This window comes from Pelophylax lessonae (genome assembly GCF_965119305.1).
Source record: "Pelophylax lessonae genome assembly, chromosome: 1".
Taxonomy (NCBI): domain Eukaryota; kingdom Metazoa; phylum Chordata; class Amphibia; order Anura; family Ranidae; genus Pelophylax; species Pelophylax lessonae.
The window spans coordinates 374324231-374348814 of NC_138768.1; the positions used below are offsets into that span (position 1 = coordinate 374324231).

Consider the following 24584-nt stretch of genomic DNA (forward strand, 5'->3'; position numbering starts at 1 on the left):
TTAGGCCTGTCTTGGTATACGGCATCAGCCGAAGCGCTGGAAAAGGGTATTTTTGTTTAATCCGCACGCCTGCTTCACTAGTTCTATAACAACAACAACACCACCACAAGTCTTCCTGATATGTTAGAGGCTGCCTTTAGATAAAGCCTTGTTTATACAGGTGTCAGGTACCAAGAGCATATGAAGGAGAGATACAATCGTAAGCTGAGAGCCCACTTCACAAAATATAAATAACTTTCCAGATTTGGCATGTGTTTTTCCTTTAAGAGAGAATGGGAGCTTCACACTAAGGGCACATGTGGCTGTCAAAGTTCATTAAGGTTTCACAAGTGACTGCACCTTTAAGAGCCAGGATGTGGCTTTGCAGTGTGTAGTGTGCGACTCTGTGCACAGAACAGCTGAGGCTTTCACGGGCTGCTAGAAGGAGACACTGTCCAGCCAGAGTCATCGGTGAAGGGCTGTCCTAGGAAAATGTCAGCCCTGTTTAGTTAAGGTTGTGCTAATGTGGAATATTTCCTTATGCGGCAAAGGAGGAAAAAAAAGGTTGAAAGGCAGCACTGGAGGTAGTGGGCTGGTGTAGAACAGGCTATGACAGCCAGTGTCAGCATGAGAGCACAGGGACTGCCGACATCTGTTGGAAACAACAAGTAAGTCTTACAGTGACTCTACCTTTGTCTATATGTGTTAGGTTCTGTTACAGCATGCATTTCATAATATCTGATCACCTTCTGTTTTAGCGTTTTAGGCATAGCCGTGAATGCAGCCTCCTTTTGCTAGCTTGTGTGCTTCATGTATAAAGATCTACATATTGGCAGCTTCAGTGTGCAGGGCACAGATCTGCCTTCCTTGTTATGTGAGCTCCACCAGTTTCTCTTTCAGCTGTGGAATTTCAGACAGAGCTGGGAACAGGTCTGTCTACATATTTCCAGCTTGTCTGTGTGCCATGGTGGTCTGAAGACTCTTAGCAATAGAAAAGATATGGCTGGAGGGCAAGGGTTTGGCAATCAGACGTATTCTGTATTTAAAAGGTTGGTTTTGATCTTTAAAGGATAAGCTGATGACCTTAAAGTCTTCAGAGAAACAAAAAGGTGAAAGCATGGCTTCCTGGGAAACAACGGTTTGCATTTTGGTTCTTGAAGTCGGCAAGATGACAGCGACTGTATCCTTTGAGCAAGAGTTAACCACAGCTTGAGACCTAAAACTTTGAAAGTTTCTTTTTATTATAGAAACACTGCAGTTCCTGATCCTTTTCCGGTTTGACATAAGGTTGCATATCTGCTTACTTTTGTGTACATCACTGACTGTCTGTTCACCCATGCTAAAAGGCCTACATTTTGTCTGGTGGTATATACATACACAAGATCTAATATTAGAAATACCTTATAGCGGGAGAAAACCCCAGACTATTATGCTATATGTCCACATCCCAGCAGACCATGTACAACTATGATCAAAATATGTACTCATGGACTTTGTGTTGACATATTGAAGAGAAACTGAGTACCATAAAAATCTATTACACATCATTAGAAAATACCCAAGCTCAACCGCTCCAATAGTAAAAGAGCTTGCTGAGATTTGGTGCTCTGACTGGGGGGGTCCAACTCCCCTAGTAAACATTCAAAGCAAACATTAAAGCCAGCCACTCAATAAATCCTTTCAAAGTTCTTTATTGGCTACTAGGGCTGAACGATAGTCGATGTGATATCGACTATCGTTCTGCGGGTGTGGGCGATATTCATATCGCCGAAGACACGATATTGACCATTAGGCAGGGAGGCAGGGAGAAGTCGGGACTCGGGGGGAGGAGGGGGACTCACAGTGCTGGCAGCCGTCCCACACGTTCAGCGGTGAGCAGCGCGCAGTGAGCAGCTGCACAGCTAACCAATCACGCGTGCCTGCACACCTGATTGGTTCCCTATGCCGCTACTCACGTGATTGGTTCGCTGTGCCGCGCTCACCGCTCGGTCAAGAGAACTAGCTCCAGGGCGGCAGAGGGAACGTGTGGGACAGATGTAATGTCGGGCTGTGTTCTTCTACCTCCTACCACAACTGTGAGTCCCGACTCTGCCTAATCCGTCTTCTGCATTCCACCCAGAGAAATATCGCGATATATATAGTTGAAAACAAAATATCGCAATGTTCTTTTTTTCCCAATATCGTGCAGCCCTATTGGCTACCTCATGTAACACAGGATCAATGCGAATGTGTTTCGGCTATTACAGCCTTCCTCATAGCATGCTATGAGAAAGGCTGTAATAGCTGAAACGTGTTCACATTGATCTTGTTTTACATGATGTAGCCAATAAAGAACATTAAAAGGAGTTTTTGAGTGGCCGGCTTTAATCTTTGCCTTGAACATTAAAATTACTCTCCACATAGGGGTTCACAATATGCAAAGATCCCGATGACAGTTCACATGTGAACTTGATGAGTTTCGGGAGTTCTTCTTCAGGAGCATGTGTGACAAAATCATTACACTGGAACTCACTCATAATCGTTAATAGAGTGATTTCAGTCAGTAGGGTAGACTGGCATGTGTATGTTGCCTATAGAGGTGCAAATGAGTAAGAAATTAGAAGGACCAACGTCCCAATTGGGAACCATCCAGACCCAATGTGCGTAAATCACCATAAACACAGCATGGTAGTCAAAGTAGACAAGGCACATATATTCCAAAGAGAGGACTCTTGATAAATATCTTAAAAACAAACTCCGTTCACATGAATCCAGCCTCAGGCAGAGAGTAATTTTTAGTGTTGTGTAATAGATTTTTAATGGTACATAATAAAGTTGTTTTTATGGTACTCAGTTTCTCTTCTATATGTAGAAAACAAAGTCAATGACTACATATTTTGTTAATAGTTGTACAATATTAGAAATACATATGACTGAAGCTTTAGGACATGTTTGGTTTTCTGTGCTTCACATTATAGATAAAGTTCATGTAAACCACAACGCATTACAGACATATTTGCCATTTTCTGCACATATGTGCAGGTGCTGTGGATCACTGAAAGGCATAATATTTTTAGTGTATTGTCATGAATTTCCTAAAGGTACTTGAAATCTAGTTCACATATAAAAAGCTCCACGTGTACTTGAAAATGCTCCAAGCAGACATTCTTAACCTGTAGGAATGTATTTTTTCCTCCCTCAAATGTCATCCAGGTTCAGCCTTCAACTGCATAATACCTTTTTACCATATTAGACAGATATTTGTTAAGTGTGGTTGAAAAGCTAGATCTAAATGTTCTCCCTTTATTTGCAGGAAAAGAGGAAAGTGCTTCAAATGGTGAAGACGAAAAAGATCCTAAATCTGCCTATTTTGTGGAAACACCTTATGGATACCAGATAGACCTGGATTTCCTTAAGTATGTGGAGGACATACAGAGGGGTAACACTTTAAAGAAGGTTGCCATTGCAAAGAAACGCAAGTTGATCCCTAATTTTCAAGAAGGCAGGGTAGAGTCCTGCCAGGGAGCTGGATGGCCTTCTTCAGATTCTATTTCATCTTCCAACAGTGATGAAAACAAACAATCCCCTTTTGTGATTGGCAGACGACATACAGTTACTGGGTCTGTTAAATCCCCTTACTCTCAAGAAGCATCTCCAAATTGTTTAGCCATCCCTGAGGATAAACCATTGCCGCCTCCTTCACCTCAGCTTCCCAAACACAATTTTCATGTTACAAAAACTTTGATGGAGACACGTAGAAGGCTAGAGCAAGAGAAAGTCACCATGCAGGTAGCTTCATCCATCAATGATGTTCGTAGGCCAAGGCTAGCAAGTTTTGGAGGTATGGGCTCTACGGGGTCACTATCATCATTCCCTGGGTCAACTGGACACAGCACAATTGCTCAACAGCTTCCAAATGGCCACCAAGCCACTAGTGATTATAGTGCCTTCTTTGCTTCCTCTTTAGGGAGTTCTATCCGTCACAGCCCTCTAAGTTCTGGAGTTACAACACCAGTGACTAATGTGAGTCCTATGCATCTCCAGCATATCAGGGAGCAGATGGCTACAGCACTTAGGCGCCTTAAAGAGCTAGAGGAGCAAGTAAAAACTATCCCTATACTTCAGGTAAAAATTTCAGTGTTACAGGAAGAGAAAAGGCAGCTTATGTCTGAAATTAAGAGCCAAAAGGTTAGCAGCCAGAAGGATACTACAGGTTTCCGAAAGAGATCTTACAGTGCGGGTAATGCTGCTGGCTTTGAAACCTCTCGTACACCGGTTAAACCTGGTGGGGAATTACATATAGATTCTGATGATGACACAGAAACTCAGGAACAAAATACACAGACCCTAAAAGAGTTTAGACAGCTAACTGCTGAAATGCAGGCATTGGAGAAAAAGATCCAAGACAGCAGTTTTGAAGCTAAAGAAAAATGTTGCCGTTCTGTTGCTGTTGGGGCGGATGAAAATATGAATGATGTAGTGATGTTCTATAGGTCTGCAAATCTGAGCAGAGATGCATCGGTAGGTACTGAAATAGACGTAAGAAGCACTGGAGTTGGGGTCACAGAGGAATTGCTTGGGGTGTCTACTGATGCTGAAAGAGAAGTTGAACTTCAACAGCAAACCATTGAAGCACTTAAAGATAAAATTTACAGACTTGAAACAGACTTGAGGGAAACCACCTATGAAATGGAGATGACTAAACTTAAATTGGAGATAAGGGCAGCAGGCTTAAGGCAAAAAGTTGATAAAGCAGTGATGGCACAGCCCTTGACTTGCAACAGGATGGTTGAAGCAGTAGTAGAAATGAGTGACCAAAGCAACGGAGAATATTTAGATGTGGTTGACTCTTGTGTAGGTAACTTCATGGAGATGAACAGCATTGGGATTTCATGTCAGCCTACCCTCCAGAGTACCGCTGCCGGCCCTGACTTCCCAATGAATCACTGGATTGTAAAAACTCGAGTTGACACATACGACAGGGGTGTGGGGTTGGCACTGGGAATGTGTGACAAAAGCGTTGGCATGGATCCAATGATCTGTGATGGGGAACTCTACGCATTAGAAGATGCAGACAAGCAAGGTCATAACAAAGCAACCACTAAAGATGTGCAATCTATTGGATGTGGCGATTGTTCAGTGGATGTTACAGTTAAACCATTGTTGGATTATTTGTCACGTGGGGTCAATACAGAGCTTGTAACCAAAGTAGATTCTGCCGTAACAGCTTCTCCTTGGACTGCTGACCAGCAAACAAACACTGAACTAATGCTAGCAAGCCAGTCCACCAACACACATGTGCCAAGTCTTGCAGATACAAGCACAAATACAGCCATCAGCATGTACAGTAAACAAACAAATACAGAAACTGTGGAAATGCGTTCTGTAGCCATAGGAGATGGTAAAGTAAAGGATGTCAACGTTATACCAAAAACACGTTCTATTGGAGTATGCACATCTGACTCTGAAAATCTATCTTCAGTTCGTAAGACCAAAGATTTTGGAATCGGGCAGATAAATATATTGGATAACTTCTTGATTGGTGTTAAGGTGCGTAGCATAGCCTGTGGTCCTAGTGAGGCCGTTCCCCTTTCCGTTGACGTAGGAAATATAGTGGTTGGTGATGAACCTAATGAGGGACAAGAAATTACTTCAGAGAAGACCAATGCATCAAAGACTGAATCTCCTGCTATTGACCATTACATTGAACGTGTGCAAAAGTTGCTACAAGAACAGCAAATGCTTCTTGCTGAGAATTACACCGAACTGGCTGAAACTTTTGGAGAGCCTTATTCGCAGATAGGCTCTCTTAATTCCCAACTCATCAATACTATCTCATCTATAAACTCTGTAATGAAGTACGGCAGCAATGAAGAACTACAGACCTCAGGAATACAGAAATCAGTGGGGATGGACTCCTTATCAGGTAAGGTTTCTAAATGATCATTCAGTTTATGGTATAACTTAGTCAAGTCATGTGAAAACTTTTGGTGTACATTGTACGTGCAACCACAGTTTGATACAGAAAATTGTAATTGTTTCTTTAAGAACTTAGGGTTTTTTTACTACAATTATAGAGTGCAAAATTTGGTGCAGCTCTGCATAGAAACCATTCAGCTTCCAGGTTTTATTGTCAAAGCTTAATTGGATAAGCTGAAGTTAGAAGCTGATTGGCTAGGATGCACAGCTGGACTAGATTCTAAGTGCTCCAGTTTTAGTAAATCTTCCCTTCTGTGTCCTTACAGGGATAACACTCGTAGGTAAACACTTTTATAGAACAGATTTGTAAAAGAAGCAGTATTGGCCCATCTGCTCTGCATAGTGTTTTCATTTCTTCATATGCACTTGCTACAAATAGGTGATTGTTATTCAGGAAGAACTGGGATGTAGTGACAGATTTTGGACACTGCTTTTTCTTTAGTTGAGTAGTTTTAAAATCTTTCACTCCAATTGCAATATTTTTTTTCTTACCTGTAAAAACTGCTATATCATCTCATGGCACAACTGTTAACGAGGGTGAATTGGCCAAAGTTTTCCAGCTAGTAATTATCTGTTGTACAAAATCTCTAAAATAGTTTATATCATCCTGCAATCAGACTGCTGCTCTTGGTGCGGTTACAGTAATAGAATATCCTTGAAATTTCCGTAATAGGATATCATTTCTTCTTTTTATGGAAAAACAGTATGTGTTTTATAAGAAGCTTTAAGGCTCCATGTACATGGGACGTTGTTAAAAGTCCCTTTGAATGCTGGAATTTTTAGGACGTTTAAAACGTCCGTTCGGTCGCGTTTGTACCCGCTTTTAGCGGGCGTTTAGCAGCGTTTGCGGGCGTTTGCGTTTAGAAGCGTTCCTAGAGGTCAAAAAAATTATTCCCCTTTAAAATGGAAAAACGCGAACGCTAAACGCGGGTCATCGCGTTCAGACGCGTTCGGACCCGTTCAGACGCGTTCGGACGCGTTTGTGCGTTTGAAACGCCGGGAAACACACGTTCGAACGCAAATAATTGCGTTCTAAAAACAGTCCCTGAACGCAACTGCCTGCAAATGACTGTAAACGACCTGGTGTACATGGACAGATAAGATAAAATGTAGATGGGTTCAGGGGCTTCTGAAAAAAACGCCCAACTGCTCCTAAACGGCCATTTCCAGCGTCCCGTGTACATGGAGCCTAATACAAATGTTGTTTTCTGGGCATGTTGCATTTGATTTCTGATATTCAAGGCAGAGTTTATCCCTGGCATTTTATCCTTTTGATATTTAGCACAACAAAAGCTGGCTAGAGTACAATTTCCTAGTAGCACGAAGTGTGTCGAAGTTACAGATTAGAGTACAATACACGTGGAAAGTGAAGCTTAAGCCGGCCATAGACGGATCGATTTTTATTCCTGCCACCACCATTGCTCTATTCCCCCATCGACATAGTATGTGGTGATGGGGGAAGGAATCCCTCCTGCAGAACCATTGTTTTTTCCCCAGGGGGGGCGCAGGGGAAGAAAACTGTGATTACTGCTAGCAGCTATAATAGCCACTAACAATAATCAGATGTAAAATCCGACAGGCTAGTTGTACCCAAGTTGATCAATCAACTTGGGTACATTCAGCCTACGGATACATGGTTCAAATTTCAGCCAGTCCCTGCTGAACCGGCTGGGATTTGAACCATCTATGGCCGGTTTAAGAGCCGGTTCACATAGGCGCGACCCGACTTTGCCGGGCGACCTGTGAAGTCGCGGTGCGCAGCTCGCACCGCGACCTCGGAGCGGCATGCACGGACTTCATATCATTGAAGTCAATGCAGGTCGCTCCAGGTCGCCCCAAAGTAGCTCAGGACCCTTTTTCTAAGTCGGAGCGACTTGTGTTGCTCCTATTAGAACGGGTCCTGTGCTACTCAATGGACCGCGACATACCGCGACTTGTCAGGCGACCAGGTCGCCTGACAAGTCGCCCCAGTGTGACCCGGCTCTTAGGAAGGCATTATTCAAAACAAACATAACAACTATTACTGCTACTAACTACACTCTTTGCTTTGCACTTGCCACATTGTTTTTAAAAGTTTGGATTTTTTTACATTCCATTGAACAGACTGTTAAGCTAGGTTAACATTTGTGAGATGCAAAACTATGCGCATTCCTGCAGTGCAAAAAACACGCATCCCTTTTGCAGGCGTGCAGTGGTGCCATTAATTCTTTCATTCTTAATTCTTAACCCCAGTGAACCTAGCTAATGTGTGTGCAAAATCGCATGTATATAAACAAACAACCATGCATTTTGCTGTGGTGGGATTTACGGTGTTTACATTCCTTTTGTGTGATTTTTGTGCATAGGGCAGCCCACTAAAGGGAATGGGCTGCCCTAAATGCTACACACCAAAACACGTACACATGTTCCACCGGCATAGTGTGAGTAGAGCCTAATAACAGAGGAGAAGCTACACATGTGGCTATATTCAGCGAAGCAGTGCAAACACAAACTTTAGGGTGTAGAATGCAGTAAACCAGTATGAATTTAACATTACTGGGGTCCGTTAATCTAAAAATGCCAGTTGCCCCATTATCATGATTAACCCTTCAGTGCTCTCTAGGTCACTGACTTACAAGTATAAAAAAATTCGAAGGGCTCTTTCACACGGCTGCTCCGATTTTTTTTTTTTTTTATTCCGCTGCGGCACTTTTTTTTTTTTCACGGACACTCCGCTCCGTATGTCCGCATATCATCCCATCCGTTTGCGGATGATATACGGACATAATGCATGTCTATGGGGATTGCGGATGTCAGCGGATGACACCGCTGACATCCGATTTTGCATCAGTTCATTTTTTAAACTGAAGAAAAATAGGGTTCTGTTCCATTCCAAAAAACGGAACAGAACTGAAAGGACGAAAATCGGATGTCAGCACATGGTCATCCGCTGACATCCGCAATCCCATTGACATGCATTATGTCCGTTTTTCATCCGCAAAAAAATGGGATGAAATACAGACATACGGAGCGCCCGTGTGAAAGAGCCCTAACTTGGCTTTTGACTTGTTGCTTGCTTGTTCTGGGTCAGTGACTCAAAATATTAAAGCTTTAGACCAGCCTTTCTCAACCATTTCAACACGGAGGAACCCTTGAAATATATTTCTGGTCTCGGGGAACCCCTGCTAAAAATTATTAATCTACAAATCGTGACACATTAGTGTGACAGTCAGTGGGAAGAATGCTCCTTACTCTTGTCATCATTGGGAAGAATTACCTCCTTACAGATAGCTAAAAGGAACAATGATGTCATTGGGAACTTCTCTGAGAAGCAGAAATTGCCATTGCTCAAGGAACCCCTAGTGACCTCAGGAGGAACCCTGGTTGAGAAACCCTGCTTTAGACTGTCACGCTATTAACACTTTCAGAAGAACAGCAGTGACAGCTGCAATAGTTCTTTTATGACAGGTTCCCTTTAATGAAGTCCCTTTTTACGACTCAACCATTTTTCTTAGAATAACTCCCATCTTTTTAAAAATACACCTATACATTGCACTACTTTTATCTAGACATGTAATCACATGTAATGGAGAATTCCAAGACCGATATGCTATCCTCTTTGAATGGCATAGATTTTTATTTTTCAAAAGTATGTAAAAGGGGGATTTCCTTGAAACATCAGTGGTGACATCAACATAATTCTTTCTGTATTATTTAAAGCATTGCTTCCAGGATGATTTACGGAGACCAGTGTGGGTGGTCGTATCTAACTGTGGTTTAAATGGCTGCTGGAGCACACTTGCTGGCATAAGCTTACATAATGCCAACATAAGGGCATTAGGGTATATTCTTTTCCTACTGAAGGTGAACATACAGTGGGGAAAATAATTATTTGATCCCCTGCAGATTTTGTAAGTTTGCCCACTTACAAATTAATGAATAGCCTATCATTTTTTATCATAGGTGAATTTTAAATGATAGAGACAGAATATAAACCAAAAATCCAGAAAAAAAACACATGATAAATGTTATACATTGAGTTGCAGTTCAGTCAATAAAATAAATATTTGATCCCCAAGCAAAACATGACTTCGTACTTGGTGGAGAAACCCTTGTTTTTGTAGTTGGTTACCAGGTTTGCACACATCTCTGGAGGGATTTGGCCCACTGTTCTTTACAGGTCTTCTCTAAATCCTTAAAGTAGAACTATAGAAAAAAACTTTTTTTTAAATTTTGGATAGAATAAGGGAGGGTTATAACACTTGTCAGATTTTTTTCGCAATCTGGGTCTCATTGCGGAGATTTCCCTTCACTTCCTGTCCTATAGCCAAACAGACAAACAGCCAAACAGAAAGTGAGAGCCAATTAATAGAATTCTTTGGGGACCCCCAGGTCACCAGAACTAGTCTACTCATTGGTTTGATACATCTAGTGTGGGTTAAAAAAAACAAAAAAAAAAAACATACTGGCTATGCTTGTATTTAGGCATTTTCCAGGCTATTAATAGTAGAACTGTCTGTTAAGGCATTTTTACCATTTCAAAAATTGTACTGGAAGCAGAACCTGGTTAAAGCAGTATTAAATTCAAACAATGTTGTGTTGGTTCCTCAAGCCAAAAAATGGGATTGTGTAGGCAAAATCATATATTAAAACAATTATATTTATTTTACAAGTTTGGTACAAACAATGCAGTATATTCAGCATATATGGAAAAAATACATAGAAATTGCAGTGGCGGTCGGTGCAGCTAGTTCCAACTTATACTTGAGTCTAATAGGTGATTCCGTTGTTTGAACTGTGGAGACATCCGGAGGGGATTTGAGTCAAAACAGACGGTTTCCGACGCGTTTCGGCTGTAGGAATTTTTTTGCCTTTGTCAAGGTATCACCACATATTATTCTAAAAAGTGAACAATTATTGCATTAGTGAAATTGAAATATAACGTTGAAAACAAAAATAAAAAAAAACATTTTACATTATTTTTACAATATTGATTGTTACATAGTTGCTTCTGAGAAAACATGAAAAAACCTAGGTGTACCTTGCAGGACTGGAGACAGCAGATGGAGTCCGCATTCCCACCTGAGTCCCCTTGGAGTGCAGCGAGATCCTGGTGTGGATGTGTGCCTATAAGGGGGGTTGTGTTTTTAGTGTATATCCTGCAGGGTAGTGTTGATAATCAACTAATACATAATTATGTATTAGGGCTCTTTCACACGGCCGCTCCGTGTGAGAGCTCCGCTGCGGGACTTTTTTTTTTTTTTTTCACGGAGCGGATGACATTTGTGTCATCCGCTCCGTATGTCCGCATATCATCCCATCCGTTTGCGGATGATATGCGGACATAATGTAAGTCTATGGGGATTGCGGATGTCAGCGGATGACACCGCTGACATCCGATTTTCCTTCCTTTCCGTTTTTTGAACGGAGGAAAAATAGGGTTCTGTTCCGTTCCAAAAAACGGAATAGAACTGAAAGGAGACAAATCGGATGTCAGCGGATGGTATTCCGCTGACATCCGCAATGCCATAGACTTACATTATGTCCGCAAATCATCCGCAAAAAAATAGGAGCGGCCGTGTGAAAGAGCCCTTAACTACATCCCATCTGCGCTACAGCCTATATACGGCTGCAGCGCGGACTCGAATTTTCGGGAGGCCGTTTTTAAACGGCCTCCCAGAAGCAGGCTCCCTGCGCGCTCCCGCGAGCGCGCATCGGGGAGAATCTGTGTCGGCCGTGTCCCTTGGACACGGCCGATCACAGATCGTGGTGAATGGCCAATCACAGCGGCCATTCACCACGTGATCGGACCATCCAATGAGAGATGATCTCATATGTAAACATATGAGATCATCTCTCATCGCCAGCGCTCCTTCCTCACACGGAGCCTGCAGTGTGAGGAAGGAGGGGGAGCCTCACAGCGCTGGGGACACAGAGACATGTAATCAGGGCACTGATCACCAGTGCCCTGATTACTGCAAGGTAAAAAAACATACACACATTGCCCCCAACAGTGCCCACAGTGCCCGCCATCAGTGTCCCCCATCAGTGCCCACAATCAGTGCCCATAGTGCTGCCAGTCAGTGCCCATCAGTGCCTGCTCATCTAGGCACCGATGAGCACTGACTGGCAGCACTATGGGCACTGAGTGTGGGCACTGATGGTGCTGCCCACCAGTGCTCATCAGTGCCGCCCATCAGTGCTCATCAGTGCCACCCGTCAGTGTCCATCAGTGCCATCCGCCAGTGCCCATCAGTGCCGCCTCTCAGTGCCCATCAGTGATGCCCGTCAGTGGCGCCTCTCAGTGCCCAGCAGTGCCGCCTCTCAGTGCCCAGCGTGCCACCTCTCAGTGCCACCTCTCAGTGCCGCCTATCAGTGCCGCCTATCAGTGCTCATCAGTGCGGCATATTGGTACCTCCTCATCAGTGCCCATAAGTGCCACCTCATCAGTGCCCATCAGTGCCACCTCATCAGTGCCCATCAGTGCCACCTCATCAGTGCCCATCAGTGCCGCCTCATCAGCGCACATCAGTGAAGGAGAAAAATTTATTTTCAAAATTTACTCGCAGAAAATAAGAAAAACTTTTTTTTTTTTTCAAAATTTTTTGTCTTTATTCTTTTTTTTTTTGTAAAAAATAAAAATCCCAGAGATTATTAAATACCACCAAAAGAAAGCTCTATTTGTGTGAAAAAAATGATAAAAATTTCATATGGGTACAGTGTAGCATGACCGCGCAATTGTCAGTCAAAGTGTGACAGCGCTGAAAGCTGAAAATTGGCCTGGATGGGAAGGGTGTTTAAGTGCACAGAAGGCAAGTGGTTAAATTCAAAAGCAAACATTTATTATGTTGCAGCTTACCAATTCTTAGTTATGATGCCTGCATTGGTTTTCTTTTTAGGCTTTATTTCTTCTATTTTCTGTTGGTTTGGATTGTATCAAATACAGGGATGAGACAAACCATTTAACGCTGACATAAACTCTTTATCCCAAAGGAACAAAACGGTTTGCTGTCACTACTAAAGTGTGAACTAAAATTTGACTTCAATTTGCTAGTGTATTTAAAAATACTACTACATATATATGGGGCTGTCAATGCAGCTGTCTGTTGTGCCCCCTGTTCTCATTCATCCAGAGTGGGGGGCACTCTTAATACAGGAGGTGTGTTACTGGCCAGATCACCAGGTGAAAATGGAGGGGAATGCCTAAAAAAAAGAAACCTAATACAACTTCTGCATCTGATTGGTAAGCTGCAATATATTCCATTCTTGGTTTTGCGTTTAATACCACTTTAAGCTAAACTGGCTATTGGCATGGATCTCTTGCATGGACTTGAACTTGACTTGAACACTGTCTATTCAGACTAGAAACTGAGTCTCCTTATAGATGAAGGAGCTAAAATTACAACAAAGCTTTCATTCATCAAGAAAGCCAAATCAGGAAACTGGCCCAAGTTGTATAAAGAGTGTTAAGCAGATTTATTCACGTATCAGATGCACATATTTCTTCTTCCTGTCATGGATTTATTTTAGTTACCTGTGTGTTTTTACTTTCCTTTTCTGTTCTATGCAGGAATTGCTTTTTCCCACAGTGCTCACTGTACTATGTTTGCAAATGTTAATGTTGAATTATTTATTCTTCCACCCTCGGTCTATTTGGCAGACTGGCATCAGCTCTGTATCTGATCATGCAAATTTCTTCCTGCTTCTACTTTAGAACAAGGCCATAGAGGGCCAAAAATTGTGCGTGGCTGCATTCGTTATTAGTAAATGCCAAGTATATGCCAGTGGTGCACCATCCAATCACTTTTCAATTCCCCTATAGATGCATATAGATTTGCCCAGTCTGTAGAGAACAATTCAGTTTGTAAATCACAGATTTAAGATGCAGGTGAGCTATAACCTTTCTGATTTACCAATTGTGATTGTCAATATACCAATTATCTTGATTGCTGAATTGCAAATGTTTGTTTTCCAGATTCTACTGATTATTCATCACTCACACCTAATCTTGTGTAACTCATCAACCTGTTATGCAAATATCGAATACTTCTGTAAAATAAACAACATTTTATATATATATATATATATATATATATATTGTGTGTGTGTGTGTGTGTGTGTGTATATATATATATATATATATATATATATATATATATATATATATATATATATATATACATACAGTATCTCACAAAAGTGAGTACACCCCTCACATTTTTGTAAATATTTTATTATATCTTTTCATGTGACGGCACTGAAGAAATGACACTTTGCTACAATGTAAATTAGTGAGTGTACAGCTTGTATAACAGTGTAAATTTGCTGTTCCCTCACAAAAATCTCAACACACAGCCATTAATCTAAACCGCTGGCAACAAAAGTGAGTACACCCCTAAGTGAAAACATCCAAATTGGGCCCATTTAGCCATTTTCCCTTCCCGGTGTCATGTGACTGGTTAGTGTTACAAGGTCTCAGGTGTGAATGGGGAGCAGGTGTGTTAAATTTGGTGTTATCGCTCTCACTCATACTGGTCACTGGAAGTTCAACATGGCACCTCATGGCAAAGAACTCTCTGAGGAACTGAAAAAAAGAATTGTTGCTCTACATAAAGATGACCTAGGTTATAAGAAGATTGCCAAGACCCTGAAACTGAGCTGCAGCATGGTGGCCCAGACCATACAGCGGTTTAACAGGACAGGTTTCACTCAGAACAGGCCTCACCATGGTCGACCAAAGAAGTTGAGTGCACGTGCTCAACGTCATATCCAGAGGTTGTCTTTGGGAAATAGATGTATGAGTGCTGCCAGCATTGCTGCAGAGGTTGAAGGGGGTGGGGGGGTCAGCCTGTCAGTGCTCAGACCATACGCCGCACATTGCATCAAATTGGTCTGCATGGCTGTCGTTCCCTATGTGTCATTTCTTCAGTGTTGTCACATGAAAAGATATATTCAAATTTTAACAAAAATGTGAGGGGTGTACTCACTTTTGTGATATACTGTTTATAAAAAAAATGTAACTTCAAAAATCAAAAAGTGTGCCTGTTCCAAAACTAAAAAGGCCTTGGGTATTACAAAAATTTAAGAATTGTGTTAGTGGGTAACATATTCAGGGGAGGGGAGGATTTAAAGCATGGGTGTCCAACCTTTTGGCTTCTTTGGGCCACATTGCGTGTTGAGAAATCTTCTCGGGCCTCATATAAAATTTATATTCTATAGTTAAGGTATATAAATAATAAAACGCCGCTCCCCCCCCCCCCCCAGCACTAATTTAACACAACTAGAGTATTATCCCTTCCAAGGCAGCCTCTGCCTACAGTTAGTTGGAAGCCGCTGTGGCCGTGCCCCCGACCCAACTTCCTTCCTCAGCAAAAAATAAATAAAAATTGTCAGGGGGCAGTGGGCCGCAGGTTGGACATGCCAGATTTAAAGTATTAACCACTTGCCGACCGCCGCACGACTATCTACGTCGGCGGTCAGCCCCTCACAGGCAAACTAACGTAGGGCTACGTTGCTTGCTTGTAAGGGTCTAGCGAGCGCGCTCCCCCGGAGGCGCGCCCCCGCGTGGTCACGGACCCCCCCCACGCGTGTGACCAGCGGACCCGATGTCCGCCGGCCACTCGGCGATCGGCGGGGGAGAGGGAGAATGTCAGGCAGCTTGTGTAAACAAGCTGCCTGTCATTCTCCTCGCTGCAAAGACACTTATCACATGGATCTACTATGTAGATCCGTTGATCAGTGTCCTTACAGCTGAAGCCACAGCCAATCACAGTAGAAAGCACGCCCCTAGGGACACACACAGCCCCTCCCTCCCAAATAAAGTTAACCCCTTCACTACCAGTGTATTTTTACAGTAACAGTGCATATATATAGCACTGATTACTGTAGAAATGTCACTGGTAACCCCAAAAATGTCAGTCAAGGGTCCGATCTGTCCGCCGCAATGTCGCAGTACCGCAAAAAAAATCGCAGATCGCCGCCATTACGCGTTAAAAAAAACAAACAACAAAAATGACAACAATCTTTCCCTTTGTTAGTAAACGCGATAACTTTTGCGCAAACCAATCAAAATACACTTTTTGCGATTTTTTTTTTTTTTACCAAACATAGGTAGCGTAAAACAAATTGGCCGAAAATGTTAAAAAATTTTGATTTTTACATTTTTTTTGGGGGGAATTTCATATAAAAAAATGTGAAAAATATTGTTATTTTTGCAAAATTGACGCTCTTTTTTTGTTTATAGCGCGTGATCAAAAAATCGCACAGGTGATCAAATACTACCAAAAGAAAGCTCTATTTGTGGGAAAAAAAGGACGCCAAATTCGTTTAGGTACAGCGTTGCACGACCGCGCAATTGTCCGTTAAAGTCACGCAGTGCCGAATTGCAAAATACCCCCTGGTCGGAATGGGGGTAAAATCTTCCGGGGCTTAAGTGGTTAAAGCATGTGCACTAGAGAAGTGCCATTTGTATAGTAGAGGTGGGAGTGGGGCTGGGGGAGGAGGGTGTCAACTGGAGGTTTGAGGCAACCTTGGGGAAGATGTCTCAGCAGGAGTGTGTGATGGTTGTGGGGATGTTTGTCAGGGGTGGTAGGAGCAGGGCTGCTGATAAGGGAGTACAACCAGTCCTTTTGTGCTGGGTCCAGGCCCCATCAGCTAAACAGGGGGCCTGGGACAGCTTTATTGCTAATTTCCACTTATATAATATTATTAAATGTTTTTTTCTAGACCTAGACCACCCCCCGCTTCTACTTGCTCAAACTGCATTTTCCTGGGCCCCATCAAGTTAACAGAGGGAACCTGGAGGAGGAAGCAGAGGAGGGCCTTTTTTTAATTTTCAGGTGGTAGGCGGATAAAGTCAAAAGTACTGTTCCGCTGCACCTTGGGGGACTGAGAGGGGGGGCCCCATCGGGGAGGCTGTACAGGCCCCATGATTTATAACAAAGGCCCTGGTTATGAGGTAGCCAGGGAAGGGGTCTGTCAGAGGGTGGGATGAGTCAGTGGGGGTCATTTGGTGTCTTTAAGTGGGAACATCCTCTTGGCTTTATCCCTAAGGCTGCATTCACACTTGAGCGTAGCGTTTTTTACCGCGATTTTACCGCGATTTTTACCGCGATTTTACCGCGATTTTTTCAGGCGTTTTTCATTGACATCTATCAAAAACGCTGGTAATCAGCCCAAAAAGAAGCTCATGTACTTTTTTCAGCTACAGGCGTTTTGCAAAACGCTCAGATGTGAACAGGGGCCATTTAAATGAATGGGGTTTTACTTGTTGGGCGTTTTGGAAGTGTTTCTTTTGAGCGTTTTTGGAGCTGAAAACGCCCAGGTGTGAATGGAGCCTAAAAGACCACCTTGTTATTTTCAAAGTAATGCCATTCTCCCTGTCACTTTCCCTCCCCCGTCACACACATTCCTCCTGGGGGCTTAACAACTCTGGGCAGGCTAAATTAGGAATCTCTGCCAACTCTCCACATTCCTCTGCATAGCCACAGTTCTCTTCCTACAAATGCACACTTCCTACCACCTCATCTGACCCCTGCCACCACAGTAACCTCTTAATAAGCTCAGCCTATTAAACCCTGCACACATGGATTTCCCAAACTGAGACACACCCCATACTGATGCTGGTCCTCAACTCCCTGCAGTATATGAGAAATGTCACCCTCCCAATAGGGCAGATGGATTTCAGAAGAGCTTGGGGACCTAAGCCTAACCTGATGGTTCCCTAGCTCTCCTGCAGTAGACCACATACAGTAGGGAGCCCAGGGATAGCCATCAGCTCAGGGTATGTCTCAGGTTGGTAAATCCAATTATGCAGGGGGTTAGTAGTCTGTAGAGGGTTGAGAGGTTGTTATGGTAGTGGGGAAAGGGGCAGAGGTGGGGAGGGGGTTAAGTTGGCAGCACTAATAGAGGAATGAAATTTTAAATAATGGGATGGTGCCTTGGGGATTTAAGCTGCCTTTGGGGACGTGATCTGGTTGTAAGAGTTTCAGAGCTGAAGGGAGAGATCTTGTCTTTTGAGATTTGGCTTGGATAGATGACATCCTTGGAGGACTTGGGAAGTATGGGGAGCTACAGGGAGGGCAGCATGACAGCAGGGTTGAGGCAGCCAGGGAGGGCAAAATTGGGCAAAAGAAGGGGAGAGAAAGAGGAGGAGAAATCGCTACTGGAGGCAATATTCCCTAATAGCAAAACAAAACTCTGACTTGGGCATTATATTCAACAGGAAACTTGAAAGCATGCTGTGAAATCGGAATATTAACTTTTTTAATATTCGGTGTCCTCTATTGAAAAAAATCACTATGTAGTCTAAGGTTCCCAGTATGTTACAAAACCTATGTTTGTTCGGCTTGTAAAACTGTAGCTTCACTTGAATGCCTTGCCTGCAGGCCTTTTGCTGCATCCTTGCGGCCTGTCTGAAAAACTCTCATTGCCAGCAATTTTGTGTTCTGCTTAATATCAGGGATGCATAATTCCTTGGGCTAGCACACCTGTAAATGAGCACCCTTCATTTGAAAGTAGCACATGCACAATCTCCCTGTAGAAGCAGCAGCTCTTCCACATTCAAAGCTCGCACATGCTCTCCAGCTAAAGGGAGAGCGCCGTACTGCCCATGTGCTGGTTGGCATTGCTGCTCCAATGAGAGAGCACACACTGCACATGCGCTTATTCCCAGGTGTGTTGGCTCATTGTATTTTGCATCCCTGATGTTAGACAGTGTAGCACCCTCCTAGTTAGGTGCTAGTGAGATAGACAAAGAGGTACATTTAGTCGTTTTTGAGCTCTACTGTAGTGAGTGGAGCTTGTGGATTGCTTTTTGTCTACTCTGGGTTCTGCAGCTGGGTTCTCCCCCTGTCTTTCCGGAAATCTCTGGAACATAGTGGGTTGAGAAGTTAGAGTCTGAGCTGGCCCTGTATACAGCCTTAGCCAATCCCTGGTCAGGAGAGTGACCAGCAGGAGGCTGAAACGGGTATAAAGGAGCTGGAACAGAGAGTAGCAAGGTTCTTTGCCTGCTGGAGAATGACCCAGCCTGGGATTGCTGTCAAACCTTCCAAGGCTCTGAGAAGCTTTAGGAAGTCCTGAATAATTCTAGTTTACCAAGGCGCTAAAGGATCGCCCCAAAGTCGCAGGAACGCCCGGGCAACATTTTGTGACTGTGTCAGCTGAAGCAGGACTTTCATTAGAGGGACTTCTCCAGATCTGCTGCCAGGGCTGTGTCCATAGTGGAAGCCCCCTGTGCTGAGTTATTGCTACTTTCTGTACAGAAGACTATGCTCTGTGTCCGTTAACTGTTGCAAGATAGTGCCCTCCAAGTTGTTAGTTCTGGGTATCCCAAAGTTTTTCCCTATCCCAATTCTATAAAACAAATAACCATAACAAAAAAAGACAGTATCTGCCTGATTAATGTGGGACTTGATGCACCTGGCTGAAAATACACCATGAGTGTCTGTTTGCTGTATCTAAAGTATAGTAAGTAGAAGTAAAGTAGAAACTAAAGGCAAACCCTTTTTTTGTTTGTTTTTGGATAGTGCGGAGAGGGATTAGAACCCCTATCAGTTTTTATTTGTCTGTGCCCCCTTTAAGAAGATTTATCCTCTCTATTTGTCCTGTTTACCATTATTATTAAAAGTGAAAGTAAAAGAAAATCCCAAATTTTGGGTTGTCCCCAGAAAAGTAATGAAGGTGAACTCTTACAATGGGGACACTGGGGGTCCCCAAGAAGTTCCCTTGAAGTAATATTAAAATCTTGTTGTTTTTTTTTTTTTTTAAATAACAAACATGTTCTACTAAGTCCCCATTCACACTAGCGCGACTTGTCAGGTGACTTGGTCGCCTGACAAGTCGCGGTGGGTCGCCTGCCATTGATTAGCACAGGACCCGTTCTAATAGGAGCGACACAAGTCGCTCCGACTTAGAAAAAGGGTCCTGTACTACTTTGGGGCGACCTGGAGACGACTTGGATTGACTTCAATGATATGAAGTCCGTGCAAGTCGCGCTGAGGTCGCGGTGCACCGCGACTTCACAGGTCGCCTTATCAAGTCGTATCGCCCCTGTCTGAACGGGGTCTTAGCTGCTCTGTGCAGTGGTTTTATACAGAGCAGCCCAGATCCTACTCTTCTCAGATACCTCGTTGGAGCTTCTGGCCCCTCCCTCCTGCCCAGTGCCCCGCAGCAAGCAGCTTACTATGGGGGCACCTGAGCCGCTGTTCTGTGTGTCCATTTACACAGAGCTTTGGCACGGCCCCACCCCCTCTCTCTCCTCATTGCCTCACTGACTTTGACCGCAGCCACAGCTATGTCTCAGCCAATCAGAAGGGAGAGTCCCGGACAGCCGAGGTGCTCTTGCAACATCACTGGACAGAGATGGGGCTCAGGTAAGTATTAAGGGGGCTGCTGCACACAGGAGGCTTTTTAAAATGTAGTATAAAAAGTATAAAATGTAGCTGATGGTTGCCTATATCTATTAATACATGTACATGGAACAAGGACTCTCATAAATGGGACTTAACATGGAAACAGATATTACTCAAATTGATTGCAATTAGGAGTATATTGTGTAAAAGATTTTTACAAAGTACTTTAATGATGTCAAAACAATTGTTTTAAAAACGCATACAATACATAGTAGAGATGGCTATTCATACATATGTACTTCCAACTTGAAGGCATCAAACAGAGTGCCTCATGCAATGCATACACAACGCATTTCGAAAATGAATTTCATAATCTTCAGTGGTGTATATGAAAGCAAGAAGCAATATTCTATAATAAAAACGTAACAATCAAAAAATTGCTAAAAATACAAAACATTATGAATGAATCAATAGGCTTCTTTTTTTGTAAGTAATACCTTGCTTATTTAAAAAAAAAAACAAGATTTTACAATCACTTTACAGTGTTACTAAACCCAAAACAGTAAAATCAGTCTGTATATGCAGTAAAGCATGCTAGTTATACACTGTGAAACCTAAGGGGTTAATCCTGAGTATTGCGTAAAAAGGCTGTTTGATCCTGTCTTCTCTGATCCTCTCCTTTCTCCACTGTCCCCAATCCATCTCCTGATAAGACAGAGCTTCTGGAGTCACTCTGCACATGCTCAGATTGGTGTGTATTTCTAGAGATTTTTATTATCTTGGGAGTGTGCATGTGATCAGCACAGGGTCAATCAGCACTGTCCAGACAGAGGGTCAGGGGTCCTGCAGCCTCATAGGACAGTCAGAGGAGAATGAAAACTCCTCCTACAAGCTTTAATCAGACACTGGTAGAAGTCGCATGACTGCTGTATACTGCTGATGAGAAAAGGTATTTAGCAATTCATATTTTCTAAAAGTTCTGTGTATTGTGGGAGTCTAGATATAGTGAATGCAGGGTCCAGGTTTTAGTAACACCTAAACTGTATATATCCCTGGTACCGGTTTAGAGGTGGTTGTAGGGATTTCCACTTCCTGTTTGGCTTTGGAACAGGAAGTGAAGGGAAATCCCTGCAATAGAACACAGATAGCGAAAAACAATTTTTTTTACTGGGGTTATAACCCTCTTTTGCCCTATCCCAAATGGGAAAAAAAGTTTTGCCTATAGTTCTACATTAGGGATAAGGGAAACATCTGTCAAGCTTTACAACAAGAGGGTTACGATTAGGAAAGAATTCATATCTTACAATTGCATACAACAAGAAGGCTTTTTTTGTGTGGCACTGTAACTATTACCTTGCTCATCATGTGATCAGCCTCTATTTGCCAAACAAAGTAGGTTATACGTATGACTTCAAAAATAGAGCTGAGAGCAAACAGTCTAGGGAGCTTCATAACATGAGTGTTGCAGACAGAGGACATCAAAGATACCTTCGGTATCCATTTTGAGACAAATCTAATAAGGCCAGTTGTGGGAGTCTGCCTTTTTTTTCCTGAAAACTGGTAATATTCTGTGTAGGAAATTCTGTATTCATTACTGTGCAAGCCCTCATATTTGTTAATGTAAAGTTTGAGGCCCACATGGATAGGCAGATCTCAGGGGTGATGAGAAGAACTTCTATCCTTGGCAAAGTGGCAAGCAGAACCTCAACAACATCCCTTTCCACTTTATGCAAGCTGATATAAGGTCCAAACACAATTAGCAAGCTGCTTTCTGTGGGGGCACTCAACAGGAGGGAGGGGCCAGGAGCACAGAAGAAGACTCGAGAGGAGGATCTGGAGTGCTCTGTGCAAAACCATTACACAGAGCAGGTAAGTATAACGTTTGTTATTTTTATAGAAAAAAGAAAAAAGAGACTTTAGTATCACTTTAAAGTGGAGTTTCACCCTAAATTTATACTTACCTCCATCTTCTCGCTCCGGGTCACCTGAAAAAGAAATGGATAATCGCAAATTTTTTTTTTTTTACTTACCTCGTATAGAAGAAAATCTACTTATCTTACTTCCTTCTTCCTCCCCTCGGCGGCCACGGCGATTCGTCACTTACTGGCTTTGCAATGATTCCTGGGAGCTGAACGTCATCGCTCCCAGGAATCAATGCGCCTGCACCGGCCCCGACGTCCGTTCTGGGGCGCGCGTCATTCCCTTCTAAACAGCTTCTGGGCATGCCCAGAAGCTGTGGAGGGATGACGCACGTGCACCGGAAGTGACGGCGGGGACCGAAGAAGACGGAAGAGGACACAGAAGAGGATCGCGCTGGCTTCAAGCTGCCCACACCTGAGATGGCAGCGCTGGAGAATACATTTTCAAGGTAAGTATTTCTTCTAAAATGTAAGTGCAACCCGGGACAGATCAGAGGCTAGCCATTGTGGAATGTACTAGCCCTGACTGTCCCGGGGGTATTTTTATTAAAAAAAGTATTCCCAGGGTGGAACTCCGCTTTAAGGACTTTGGTGATTGACAGCTCTAACACTCAGTGCTGCATCTTGGGAGCAAAGGGTGGAAGTACTGGGTAATTCTGTTGCTTCAACATACCAGTGAATAGAAAGTGATTCTTAATGGGAGGGCTGGAGATAGACATTAGGTGAACCTGAAACTTTAGCCCTGCATGGTCATAGCACAGGTTGATTCTCCAGCCCCCAAAAAAATTATAATTAAATTTTGGGTTCTTGTTGATTGAATAACTCACTGGTATCTTGCGTCTCTTAGAGAAAATAGAAAAAAAGAGGGCGCACTACCCTAGTGCATTATCCCACCTATATTTATTGGAAAATAAAATTATTAAAACTACTCACAAGCATAAGAATAGAAGATCGCTTAGCGAGCCACTTGTTCGTAGCTCAAAAGTCCTGGACTTGACAGTCTCCAGACCATTGGGGGACCTCACCAGGGCCCCTGTTGACTGACGTGTTTCGAAGGATTCTCCTTCTTCCTCAGAGCCCCTTTCTTCTCTCAGAGAAACCCTGTTGCAGTTCTTTGTGTCTTTTTGCCCCTTGACCCTTGATATTTTTTGGGCATAAATTCTAATGAATGATGAAGATAATATGCTACTGGAGTACCTAGAGAGAAGCCAGGGTAAGACTCTGATTCCCATAAAATCACACAAAACTAAAAAAATAAAAAAAATAACAGCTTGGGACAGAGATTATACTTAAAAACAAGTTTAACTAGCTCTTGAAAAAAGCTCAAGATCCATTTGGATTGGGTGGACCGAATCCCCAATGAAAGATCATACTGCCTCCTTCTCCTATGATCAAAGCTTATTTAATAAGCCGTTCTTTAGTGTGTACACTTGTACCTTTTTAAATGGCTCACCCTCAGTCCTAGATCAGTCTGCTTTTATGGTCTTACACGAAAAAATAAGTTTCTATGGTAAAAGAACAAAGTGACATGAATTTTAATGGCGTGTCTGTCAGTGATGGGTGTGCACTTTTTCTCTCATGTTTTAATTGGTGTTTTTCTGCATCTGCAGAAACTAGTAGGGCATTGGTTTTTCAACATTCCTAACAGGGTATGCATCCTGTGTATACACCTTTCAAAACCCTGCAAAAAATGTCATCACTCATACTTAATATGCATGAAATTGATCATTAGATCTTGAAGTATTTTGTAATTCAAGTGCTTTCCATTCCACCAGTATTTTATTTTTTACCACGTTTAGGATAAATCTTCGCTCTGGTGCATGTAGCAAAAAGAGAACGTTTGTCAGACTGTCAGCATAGGGCACACATTGTTGCTTGGACAGGTTCCAGTTCATAAAACAAACAAAAACTTCCAGCTCACCAGCAAGCCTGTAACAAACTGTATTGACCCTGTCCCCTCACCAATTCACTAATAGTACAAACAAATGGCAACCACCCCAACCTATAACCTGGCTTTTGCAGCATGGAACACATGGAAGGACGACGCATGTCGAAAAAAAACAAACAAAAAATTCCCAGCTCACTTACCAGCCAGCCTGTTACATAGAAACATAGAATGTGTCGGCAGATAAGAACCATTTGGCCCATCTAGTCTGCCCAATATATCTGAATCCTATGAATAGTCCCTGGCCCTATCTTATATGAAGGATAGCCTTATGCCTATCCCATGCATGCAAAACCGTATTAACTCTGTCCCATCACCAATTCACTAAAAGTACAAACAAATGGCAACCACCCCAACCTATAAGTGGCCTTTGCAGCAAGGAGAACATGGAAGGGCGGCACATGTCAAGAAATAAACCAAAATTCCCAGCTCACTTACCAGCCATAAAATGAA

General features: G+C 42.9%; 1 protein-coding gene across 1 annotated transcript in view; it reads left to right on the forward strand.

Moving 5' to 3' along the window:
* KANK1 (KN motif and ankyrin repeat domains 1) overlaps nt 1–24584 on the forward strand; it is a 322774-nt gene that overhangs the window by 258813 nt on the left and 39377 nt on the right. Inside the window, exon 3 of the mRNA XM_082242991.1 lies at nt 3272–5884. Within this exon, the coding sequence (XP_082099117.1) occupies nt 3272–5884 (2613 nt within the window). The remainder of the gene's footprint in view (nt 1–3271; nt 5885–24584) is intronic.